This window comes from Ruditapes philippinarum, unplaced genomic scaffold (genome assembly GCF_026571515.1).
Source record: "Ruditapes philippinarum isolate M1 unplaced genomic scaffold, ASM2657151v2 ctg935_1_1_1_1, whole genome shotgun sequence".
Lineage (NCBI taxonomy): Eukaryota > Metazoa > Mollusca > Bivalvia > Venerida > Veneridae > Ruditapes > Ruditapes philippinarum.
Genome location: NW_026855136.1, coordinates 540494 through 553776, shown reverse-complemented (window position 1 = coordinate 553776; position 13283 = coordinate 540494). Strand labels below are relative to the sequence as shown.

The following is a 13283-nucleotide window of genomic DNA, read 5'->3' as shown; positions in this document are numbered from 1 at the left end:
TTGCATCTACAGATTAACCTTTTGGTACGGCATTGTGAATAGCAGGTGCTTGATTAGTAAAGAAAATCACATAAATGACCTTTTTGAGAGCCCTTGGTGCGTTTTGATATACAAGGTCTTTGACTTCCTTTGGTTGTCCATATGTTGTTATGCATCTTTTGCTTGGGTTCATAAAAGTGACTTAACATCTCTTCGCCAGTGATGGTATTTGAGAAAGAAATTTAGGGAACTGCTTCCAAATTGTTTTGAGATTCTTACCCGAGCAAGTTTTTGCTCTTTTGTAAGGGGATAGGATATCCATCTGGCACTTATCGTTCTTATTTCTAAGTCATGTCTGAGGATTGTATGAGCGGTTCATACAGAGATACCAACGCATTTAGCTATATACCTAATTGTAAATCTTGCTCCAGTAGCTATCAAAGACCCCTCTTATATTTACACCCAGTGAGCTATCTGTTATAAAGGGGCTATACGCACCTGGTGTATCATGTTACAGTTTAACTCTTCCATCTTTTACAAAATTAATGTAATATTTAAACATCATTTCATCTTAGGTGTTTTTTAATCACCCGAAGGGTGTGCATATAGTCGCCGCTTTGTCCTTCCGTCAGTCCGTTTTTCTTGTCCGGGATGTAACTCTAAGGGATATCAACATAAAATAGATAAATACAGAATCCCTAAAGAAAGCCCAACACGGCAAAATTGAAAATGTTGCAGGCTCGGTTTGATTGAGCCTGTTCATGGACGGTACTGGAAAGTGCAAGTTACCGTCCACGCCCCCCAGCACCGGCTTAAGCAGAATTCAACATTTAAACATGAAATAGTAAAATTTTGAATTTAGAAACATCCGCAGATGTGTTCATACGGCGGTCATCATGGAACCTTCAATGTGACACTTCCGTGCCATTCCATGAAAAGCGGCGTATGGTCCCCAAGTAATAAAAAGCGTGTGCCCTAAACGAGAAAACAATGGGCGGAACTAAATAAAATGGAATTTTGAAAGGGGATCAGAGGTTATGAAGCCTACGTATCACAGATAAGACGTCTAAAGACAAATTTAAAAAGCAGGCAACATATCCTAAGGGTGATTCAACATTATTCAAGTAGGAATATTGGAACCACCCAACTAGAAAATGCCGAAAAGTTGAAACTAAAAATACCAAAAGCACAACAATAATGTCGTGCTGAACGATCTTCAAGGATCGAAAATATAACATCATTGATTAAATGTACGGGGAGACTTTTTACAGCCGCCACACGGCACAAATAACACGGATGTGATCATAAAATAGATAAATACAGAATCCCTAAAGAAAGCCCAACACGGCAAAATTGAAAATGTTGCAGGCTCGGTTTGATTGAGCCTGTTCATGGACGGTACTGGAAAGTGCAAGTTACCGTCCACGCCCCCTAGCACCGGCTTAAGCAGAATTCAACATTTAAACATGAAATAGTAAAATTTTGAATTTAGAAACATCCGCAGATGTGTTCATACGGCGGTCATCATGGAACCTTCAATGTGACACTTCCGTGCCATTCCATGAAAAGCGGCGTATGGTCCCCAAGTAATAAAAAGCGTGTGCCCTAAACGAGAAAACAATGGGCGGAACTAAATAAAATGGAATTTTGAAAGGGGATCAGAGGTTTATGAAGCCTACGTATCACAGATAAGACGTCTAAAGACAAATTTAAAAAGCAGGCAACATATCCTAAGGGTGATTCAACATTATTCAAGTAGGAATATTGGAACCACCCAACTAGAAAATGCCGAAAAGTTGAAACTAAAAATACCAAAAGCACAACAATAATGTCGTGCTGAACGATCTTCAAGGATCGAAAATATAACATCATTGATTAAATGTACGGGGAGACTTTTTACAGCCGCCACACGGCACAAATAACACGGATGTGATCATAAAATAGATAAATACAGAATCCCTAAAGAAAGCCCAACACGGCAAAATTGAAAATGTTGCAGGCTCGGTTTGATTGAGCCTGTTCATGGACGGTACTGGAAAGTGCAAGTTACCGTCCACGCCCCCTAGCACCGGCTTAAGCAGAATTCAACATTTAAACATGAAATAGTAAAATTTTGAATTTAGAAACATCCGCAGATGTGTTCATAAAACCTTGTATGTAGATTTATCTTATTAGGTAGATGTGCCGTGCACAAGAACCGTTACTCCGCTTTGCCTAATTTTTGAGTTATTGCCATTTGATCTTTTTACACTTTGAACTTTGTACGGGACATAACTCTGAAACCATACGAGATATAAATGTTTTTATGGAACTTTGTAGGTAGATAGATATTATTAATGGGTAGAAAAGCAGTTCAAAAGAACCATAAATCTGCATTGCCATATTTTGGACTTATCACTCTTTGTTCATTTTTACACTTTGAACTTTGTTCGGGACGTATCATTCTTTGTTCATTTTTACACTTTGAACTTTGTTCGGGACGTAACTCTGATACTAAAAGAAATATCAGTATGAAACTTTGTAGGCAGGTAGATGCAGTGTGACTTCATGTGTAAAAGTCATAACCCTACCTTTCCTAATTTAGGTATTAATGCACTTTGAACATTGTCGGGGACATAATTTTGAAACTACGAGAGGTATACTTTTCTGTGTCCAAAGCCTATTCGGAGAGCATCACCCGGTTCACCCGGTTCAACCTGTACTTGTTTAATAAGGTTAAAATAAGTTTAAATAAGGAAGAACAAGCTATATATCAGATGATCATTACGAAAACATATAGTAATTTGTCATTATCATGAATCGCTTACATCGAATACTCATGAGTATTAATATATAATAAATGCCCGTTTCATAAACGGGTTGTATTTTAAGAACGCCACTGACTGAACGGGGGGGGGGGACAATGACGTCCAATTTTGTCCGGAGAATATCTTTTACACACATGGAGGGATTTTTTAAACAACATAGACATGTTCACCACTATGAGAAACCGTGTATCAGGTATATAAAAGGTATTTAGGTTAAAGGTCAAGGTCACACTACGAGCTTTCTGGAAAACTGTTGTCCGATGCAAAACGTTTACATACATTGAGGGATTTCTATATGTTTTAACGCAAATGTTAACTGTTGTGAGGCAGAGTGTCGTGCGTTAAATTCAGTTTCCTGCTGCAAAGGTCAAGGTCACACATAAAGGTCACAGTTAAGGTAAAAATATGAAGCTTTCTATAAACACCATTTAGTCATCATTTATTTAGGGATTGTAACACAAATGGTCATTATCATTACAGTTGCTATGACACTTGTAATTTATGTTAATGAATGCAATGTCAAAGCCACAAGAGATGATGAAATATACAGATTTTGTCCGGAGCTTATCTCCTACCCGCATGGAGGGATTCTAATAAAAAAAATGAGAAATGTTCACTATAGAGATAATCGATGTCACGTGCATGAACCAGTTCTCTATGTTAAAGGTTAAGGTCACACTTACAGGTCATTCATCAGGGGAATTTAAAGTTACTTGGCACAAATGTTCACCATTGTGTATTACACACATAAACCAGGTCCCTGCTACTTTTAGTGGTCACATAGAAAGGTAAAAAATTAAATAAAAACAGAAGATGTGTAAGTGGCCTATCTAGTCATCATTTATTAGTGGATTGTAACTCTAAAGATAACTATCATGACTACTAGTGTGACACATGTAATTAAAGTCAATATTTGCAGATTTCAAGGTCACTAGAGATGATAAAATATCTTGATGTTGTCCGGATATTGCCCTAAGCCTATCTCCTATATACATAACTATAAAGCCCACATCTCTGTCAAAAACTATTATGTTAGGTGTATTTTGACAATGTTGCCCTTGTTAGCATTTATCACTGCATATTTACAAATCTATTACAGAACGTTGTTTTACCATTCAGCCAGTGCTTGTGAAATAATTAGCATAATCCGGAGAACATAAAACCACAGGCTGTTTATTGTTGTCGTTACGCTATGACCCTGCGTTAATCATGATATTTCGAAAACTATGAAAACTTTTCAAATTCAAAACATGGACACCCATCAGTGACAATTTTATCACATATGCCCCAATGGGACAAAATATCTTTCATGTGGAAAATAACAGTTGAGCTCTTTATGTTCGAAAGTCCACGAACTATTATATGCCTTGAATAGAATCAGACATGACCATAAATTCTTTCGCATTAGATGAACTGCCTCGGAACTGCCTCGGCTATTATCTATAATAACCTCGGAAACAATACGGATTGAAAGTAGTTCTACCAATTGGTTTCAGATGTTAACAGAAACAGAGATAATGTAAAACAAATTATTTGACATCTAATGTTTGTTCCGGTACTCTTATGCTTGAAAATATGTCTGACAACAATCTGCAATTCAGTTAAGCCCACTGATGTTCAATTTTAAACAAGTCCCACTAAATGTCAACAGGTTGTTTTCTTTGTCGCCTTTACGGAGTAGTGGCGATATATAGGGATCACTTCTCCGTCGTCTGTCTGTCCGTCTGTCTGTCCGTCTATCCATCCGTCACAAAACTTGTCCAGACTACTCCTCATAAACTACTGGTGCAATTTCATCCAAACAAGATTGATCAGTACCAAGTCTAGTTGTGCATATTGTCAGCATTTTCCGGTTCAATGTTTTTTGTAAGAGTTATGGCCCTTTAATAATTTTTATTTTTGAAGTTTGTCCGGACTACTTATCTTATACCACTAATGCAATTTCAATGAAACTTTACAGGATTGATTTGTAGCTCAAGTCCTTGCGCATATTGCACGGGTTTTTCGGTTGAATGATTTTTGGCCGTGTTATGGCACTTTGATAAAAATGTGTTATTTTTTTATACACAAAAGCTTGTCCGGACTACTCCTCATAAACTACTGATGCAATTTTATCCAAACTTTACAGGAATGAACAGTACCAAGTCTAGTTGTGCACTGTCTGTCTGTCTGACTGTCCGTCTGTCACAAAACTTGTCCCCACTACTACTCATAAACTACTTAGGCAATTTCATCCTAACTTTACAGGAATTTATGTCGCCACTACTCCGATCACTTCTCCGACTGTCACAGAACTTGTCCCAACATGAAATTGGCCATCATTAGGTGACACATGTGATCACTGATCGTTCTAGTTTGTACGTCATAATAATAAATATATAAATAATGTATTGTTTGCTTTTGTACCTATGAATTCACATATTTAAGGTGGACTTTTACTCCATATATTGGAAATAAACTTGTCAACAACACCAAGCGTTAAATTACTATTTGTTTACATGTTTAGTTTCTAAGCGTAGGTTAGACCGAAATACCGCATCTGTTCTGTGTATTCATACTATTGTGTTCGAGGTCCTTATCCGGACTGGCGGAAAGGGCCGAGTAGTTGCGATTGACTTTGCAATTTATTACGGATAATCTGGTATTTCAGAGCTAACTAATGGCTTAAATTTCGGTAAGCCGGTAAACAGTTTCGATGACCTGTATTTCAAACAAATTTGACATTGCTTATACCATTTAAATTATATTATTAGAAAATTCTGGCCAAAACATTATTGACCTTGCTCTACTGAGACAGTACTGTGCACCCAGATGACTGGAATGCAGCACTTTGAACATTTTAGGCCTAAGTGACCTTGGTAAAACAATGTTTTCTCCTTTCATTATTAAAAAAAAACAATAATAAAGATCATCAAGGTAGAGGGACATGCTACGTACGAAACAACAAAAACATAAACGGGCCCACATGGAAACCAAAGGGAAAAGGGCTATACGTGTGAAAAGGTGGAGGTACAAACTGGGAGAGGGGTGAGAAAATGCTAACTGTAAACGACAATTAAGTAAGGAAGACATTACAAAACATGCAAACATTCGAAACAAGTAACAAAACAGACATGTGAAACACGTGAAGAAGCACAGAGGTGTACCATCTTAGAACGGTCGGTGGGAGTTACAACACTGGGGAGTTTAAACCGGGTTTAGGTGCGCCAAACCTTTTTATAAGCCCTTATATTTTCCAATATGACAAACAAGTTTAAATAAAAATTAATCCCCGCCAAGTGAAATTCTTACATTGTCATGGTTACATAAGACGAAAGAAATAAAACACATAAATGATCGTGTACATATGTACAAAATGATACAGCCTAATGACCAAAATACTCGGTGACAGAAGGCAGAGCAACAATAAAATCACCTACAAAGGCCCAACAAAGCTATACAGAAGACGAATTTAAGACAAGTCAGTCCCAAATGGCTTTACGAAATGTCCATCATATAGTCTTCCCCTTAGTCCGTCAAATGTAATTAAAAGAGGAAAGCGTAGCTTCCAACTATCAAATGGTTGAACACCAAACATGTGGTATACCTTAAAATAATTGAGTCATAACCTCTTTTAATAAGCCGTTTGATAATTTTAGTGAAGACAACAGAAACATTACTATGACCCTACGACGTTTGTAAACCACCTCGCCATAGAAATAAAATCAGGCTTGCTAATACCTAGTCGTTAAAAAATAATTACAATTAAATTCTAAAACTAAATCTAAATTACGATGGTAAAACTTAGCAAATATTTTAAACATAAATCATCTCTATAGTTGTTCAAAAGGGCAGTAATTAACTGATGACAAACTGTTTTTTACTTCCATTACATTATTAAAAAAATCATGGGAAAAACATCATTTTCTACTGAGACAGTATATATTGTGCACCCAGATGACTTGAATGCAGCTCTTTGAATATTTCAGGCCTAAGTGATCTTGGCAAAACAATGTTTTCTATTTCATTATAAAAAACAAGAATAAAGATCAACAAGACAATACGTAATGTGCTAAAATCAATGATCCCAAAGTACTAGGAAAAAATAAAAACATGAAGTCATGTATGGGGCAACTTTTGCAGCTTCCATATGGCACTTGACATCTTTTGCAATGGATGGTAGTTAATTGTTTTAATTGTTCTATATGGATAGAGGGAAACATATGTATATACATAGTATACTGCATGCAGTTAACTATGTAACTATATATAACAGGGAATAGCAGTCCATACTTCTCTTAAGTATATCATAATTATGATTATAAAAAATACACATAAACATCAATCAAATAAACAAAATGGGTCAAAAAAAGAAATGGCCGGGTTGCATTTGTATTCCAAACATCTTGAAACTGTGATGTTATGAAAAAATTCTACCAATGACCATAATTGACGAAAATTTAATAAGTCGGTAAACATAAATTGGATTAGCGACTGACCTGAAATCGAATGCCACTTCATGGGGCCACGTGTAAATATTGTTTACGAAGTTAAATAGTATCAGTGAAAGTCTTTGAATATGTATTTAACTTCCATCATGGTTATATTTAGTCATGCAAGTGTAAGTCATCACAAATATTACAAACAAGAACAAAATAAAAGAACATATCTCGTTTTCTATTATCGCTTGTCGTGATATGGATATATTTTTTTTAAAGGGGAGAAGGAATTTTACAAATATACATATTTGTTCTTGACTTTCACTTTCAATATCCTAAGATCTTGGGTCAGTATATATAAACTTCCACATAGATGAACCACTCATTTCTTTCTCCCAGATGTCATCAAACATTTCATTCTGGGCTTCTGTAAACCAATTCTTCCAATCACCAATTTGACCTAGAATAAAAAGAGAAGTCAAATACAAAATAACGTTCATTCCACGATATGAAGATTACTAGCATAAGACTGCACTATTTTATCATTGCGTATTCTAAAATTATATCTCAGTGTCAAAGTGTATTGATGATTTAAACAACCTTGGATATGACTCATCAATGCCATATTATCAAACAGAAAGACAATTTTACAAAAATCTTTCAAATTTGAAGCGTCTTAAAAGACTCAATTATTAAATCACCTAAATGTTTAAAAGAAAAAAAAGAAAATATTTCTATGATTTTTCCTATTCCGGTATAATTTTGTCCATTTAAGCATGTCTTTCTCAACGTATATTATGATAAAATCTTGAAGTTGTTTTCAATCACTCTCAAGTGTGCATAATCATGACCCTAATAGGGCTCTAACCCATGATCCCTGGATTAAGAGGATAGACCTCACCACTTAGTCACCGCTCCCCCCTAGAATACAAAATTTACAGTGATCATAAAATGCAAGTAAGTATATCAACTGATAGGATATCATATTTGGTTACACATTATTTTGAAATATATCAAAATCAAAAGAAGACAAACAAAAAATGTAAAGAATAAATTAGAATCATACCTTTCCTAAAGAATTCGAAATCAGACTTGAACAACATTTCTTTGACGGGAGGTGGGAGTTGTTTTTTCACCATATTATCAAACCCGCAATTATGTAATATATCTTTCTTCAAATTTTCTTCTAGTTCAACATCAAGGAACTTCAGCAACTTTTCAATTTCTTCAATTCCATTCTGTGTGTAGATTTATGTTAATATTTTACAAATTTAATTATGGTGAAATACAAATGAGCCGCGTCATGACAAAACCAACATCATGGGTTCGCGACCAGCATGGATCCAGACCAGCCTTCGCATCCGTGCAGTCTGATCAGGATCCATGCTGGTCGCTATCAGTCTTCCTACTTGTAGGGTTGGTAAGCGAACATCATGGATCCTGATCAGACTGCGCGGATGCGCAGGCTGGTCTGGATCCATGCTGGTCGCAAACCCATTATGTTGGTTTTGTCGTGACGCGGCTCAAATCTTTAATATCGTCTGTAAGTGATTTATTTAAATAACCGAATCCCATAATTTTCTAGGTGTACGATAAATATACTGAAATTTTTTAATTTTTTTTTAAAATATAAAAGAAAAGTTAAACCTACGATTTTCATGTCCTCGTAATACATAATGTGAAGGGGATACCCAACGCCATTTTGTATTTCATTTTCCCATTCTTTTAGATAATCTGTGTATTTCCCGTACTCTACTGTAAAATATATTTAAACATCTTATGCATACTGTGAAATTCATGTATTTCTTTATTCTATATATATGATTATTTGTCATTTATTGATTATTTGTTTAAAAGCCATTGGCAAACACAAACTAATTCAGGAAGAAAAACAAAGGAAAATATAAAAAAGATATGGAATAAAAATGTGAAAATGATGATGGCAGAAAGAAATCGATACATTTTAATTGCCAAAACATTAATCAACATGTATTCATATAATATTCTAGAAAGATTATTCGGAGTGTTTCAACATGTGTATACTAGTATGTGCTTCTATATATTCGTATAAAAGGTAAATAACTTTACAAAAACAATGGGTTTTTTACAAGCTATAAGAAAACATTCTCCTTGGTATCTTTATATTTTACCCACATTGTCAATTCAATATTGTCAAAACAAAAACTTTAAAATTTAAAAAAACATTTATAACTTTGCGCAAATTACTTTTCCCCCCTGAAGAAACACAGGCGCCAAATCCGCCCCCCCTTTTTTAACCTCGTAATTGAAATATTTTAATCCCCCTTTCTTTATGGTTGTAGAAAGGACCCCGGGCGGTGTTTTTTTGGGTTTTACGAAAACCCTACCCAGTTACCGGTTCCTTTTTTCTTTTTTAGCTTTAAATGCCCTTTTCCAACGGAAAAGGTAACTGAAAATATTTTCTTTTGGGGGTTAGTTTTTATCTGACAAGGTAAAACCCTTCAAAGGGGTTTTAAAATTTAAGGGAAAAAATTCCCCAAATTTCCGATTCTTATATTTTTCGAAAACCTATTTTAAAATTTAACTTGTTTATCTTTTCATCAGATGTTTTGCTTGTCTGAAAAATAAAATTTAAATTGGGTATGTAAAAAAAACAATAAAACTTTTGGGAATTTAAATCAACTAATTTACACCCTATTTGGGAAAAAAAAAGAAAAATTTTGCGTAGAAATTTCCCATTTGTTCGGGGGGGAAGTTTTAAGGGGGGTGCTTTTGGGGTTTTTGGGGCCAACTTTTCCAATAAAGGATAGAAAAATTTAAAAAGGGAAAAAAATTTGGGAGGGGTGCGGTGTCGGGGTTAAATAATTTCAGTCGAAAAGGGCCCCAAAGCATTAAAAATTTTTGTTCCCTTAACTGTTAGCTGGTTTGAAAAAATAGTGCCCGGGCAAATAAAATAAAAATTTTGCAACCCAAAACCCCCAAAGTGAAAATTTAATGGCTATGTCCGGGAATTTAAACCAGGGGTTTGGCCCAATTTTAAAATGAACCCAACTAAAAAAAAACCTTTGCTCTTTGATAATTTTCTTAGCAAATTTTTTTAAAAAAAATAAAACAAAAGTCAATTATGCAATGGCTGAAAAAAAAGGGGCAGGGATTCTTTTGGGAAAAAGGTTTTCTTTTGGTATACATCACTCTTAAAAAATGGCAAAAAATTTATTTCCCCAAAAATGAAAGTAAAACACCGTAAAAAGGAAAATGCCCATTTTTTACAACTTTTGGGGTGATGGTTGCCCTGCCCCAAAAAATTATAAAACAAACCGATTGGGAACTCCAGAAATTAAAAACCCGGGCCCTTGTTTCCCTTTTTAAAATTTTGTTAAAAGAAATTCTTTTTTAAAAATTCATCATAAGTATTTCATACAGCCAGTTCGTACCTACAAAAGTTGTTGCTACTTTTAAACAGAAAAATGTAATACAGTTGGTATATCTATTAAAAAATTCCTTTTTTATCCCAAATTTGAACATATAAATATTTTATTAATACTCTTAACGGTATCATGCTGAATAAATGGGTGTACCTGTTTTTGGATATGTACATAACATCAAATCACCATCCTTAAATTTGTATTCTGGAACTTTTTCGAAAATTTGCTTCGTCTCTTCAGGCGGCTTCATAAAGTCTGGAGTCACAAATCCGCCGACGTCGATTCCACGCATTGATGCATTACCAAGATCGTTTATCAATACTGATGTCATTCTGAAAATATTGCACATACTACATTGATTTTTTACGAGCAACCCTTTTTATACAAAAAGTCATTAGAGAATTTTGTAACGTTTATATGTACATGTATTTGTTAAACGCACAAAAAGCTTAAGAAATCAATATGAAGAACATTATTAACATACGAGAAAAATGAATAAATATATCCACTAATGAAAAAAAATATTACTTCAGGTTTTTATAACTTTTCAAAATGTTTTGTAGAATAAGTGGATATCGTCAAGTCCGTGTGATTCTCACGCCACGCCGGAAAAAAATATGATCTAATAGCATACCGCAAATGACTCATTAATAAATTTGTACAAATTAAAAACAAATTAAACTTAATCTAATACGTCACATCTGTCGTTTGCCACATAACTAACAATGAAGATTTTGAGTGATTAAAGACTAGTGAATGGTTGGTGAACGGATTTTCCAAATCTAGCTTGCTATTTAAGTTCGCTTGCGACGGGAAATGGTTGTTAACTTATAAGACTACATGGTGGTGTTTAAAGTTCTACTCGAACTACAACCTTTACTTCGGTATGTAAACAGTGAAATTGATTTCCTTAGAGTATAGACAATACTGGTAACTTAATCCATTCTTAATTATTATCATGCCAATATAATATTATTTAAAGTAAAGACACAAATGATAGTATAAACACTGTATAGTCATAAACACGATATTTATGAAGTAATTTTCTTTGATATGCTATCGCATCATTCTTAACAAAAATCAATGTGTTTAACATTGTGTAGTAACATTCTAAAGCCTTTATCGATACAATAAAAAGTGCGAGAGTACAAAATGCTTCCCATATATAAAGTTTGGCATATATATACAGTGTAAAGTCGCGATTTAAACTAATGAATAAAAGTAAATTTAACCTTACCCTACAGGCACTTTTTAAACATGAACTTAATCTTGAACCACATTCACGAATGAACTGATAGTGATAAAATATCTAGATACGATAACACATTTTAACAGTGGTGCAACCTGTACGGCGAGGAAAGTGTTTAACGATTTACTTTTTAAAATGTTATTATTCTCTATAAAAATGCCATATTTTCACAAGAATGTAAAAATATAATATATGTTAAAGCTACAAATGTCTAATGTTTTGCCAACCATACATTGTTCTTAAAATAATCATAAAATGACAGAGAAATAACTTAAATTACCTAAATAAAAACACTTAAAAATCGTACGAGATAACCTATTAGTACACCCCAGTAGGCTGTACGCGGTGAACACATACAAAAGCCCTATATCGTAAAGGTGTTAATAAATATTTTGAATACATATAAATTTAGAAATCACTGGTAGTGATGGATATATACTTCAAAGTCATATTATCGAACCCTTGTTGCCGAAAAAAACACAAAGTTTTAACTACAAAAAAAAACCGGAAGATCCCTTCGACCCTAGCCCAACCTTGTCCTCCGCACAAAAATAAAATGACATAAAAAATTTTAAAAGTACTTAAATTTTCATTTCACATAAATAATCATTATTATCAACATAAAAATATCTTTAAAAAATAAATGAATAGATAGCAGGCAGATTCTATGAATGTGCCTGACTATAATATAACGAATTGTTAACAAAATAAGTTAAATTTTACTACGCTCTCTTTTTTATCCCAATAGAAACATTTAAATATTTGTTAAAAAAAAAACAACAAACAAAAATTTTAAAAAACAAGCATTGTTCAAAGTACCTAGTATTCGTTTACCCGGATGTGATCTAATTTAAGTGATTTTGTAATAATATTGAAAGGAAAATACAAATTAAAACAAGCGTCATCAAAGTGAGTTTTTTTCACCAAGTAGAATGAATAGCGAATCGTTTAATGAAAGAAAGTCACGCAGATCCTTCTGTACACAAAGGTCATATTTGTTTTATTACCAGAACAGAATATGAAATTATTTATTTCACGCAGGAAATTACGTACAGAAATGAATGACCTGTGTTTTGTATTTGAACAGTTATAAAGTCAAGTCAATTCAAGCGCAAGGCATCATAAGGAAGTCCACATTTGATAAAAGTAGTAAAATTCAGTCTTGGATACACATACATTAAAAGAAAGAGAATTTAAAGAATAATCAACAAGTTGTTTTTGTAAATAAAACACATGTATACAACATGACTTACAGTCGAGCATCTGGGGGAAAAGACAGGTAGTTGTAGTTATTCAGCGCGCAAATTGTTTAGGGCATGGCTGGCTTCAGCCGTGCTTTAAATTATCAACAGAATTTACGAAACTTTCGTAATTTTAAAATGACATATAAATGTGAAGTGATTGATGTTTATAAATGAATGGAATT

At 34.0% G+C, this 13283-nt stretch overlaps 1 protein-coding gene across 5 annotated transcripts in view; it reads right to left on the bottom strand.

Annotated features, from left to right (window-relative positions):
- Window positions 1-13283, bottom strand: part of LOC132742238 (sulfotransferase 1B1-like) — an 84641-nt gene that overhangs the window by 68907 nt on the left and 2451 nt on the right. For 2 of the 5 annotated variants that reach the window (XM_060730579.1, XM_060730585.1), the window contains exons 2-3: window positions 10762-10940; window positions 10601-10617 (exon numbers count right to left, since the gene is read on the bottom strand). In XM_060730579.1, coding sequence (XP_060586562.1) covers window positions 10601-10617; window positions 10762-10939 — 195 coding nt within the window. In that variant the 5' untranslated portion in view covers window position 10940. Of the gene's footprint in view, window positions 1-10600; window positions 10618-10761; window positions 10941-11092; window positions 11551-11845; window positions 11972-13283 lie in introns of those variants that run through there. The other 3 variants (XM_060730577.1, XM_060730584.1, XM_060730581.1) reach the window with 3 other exon arrangements.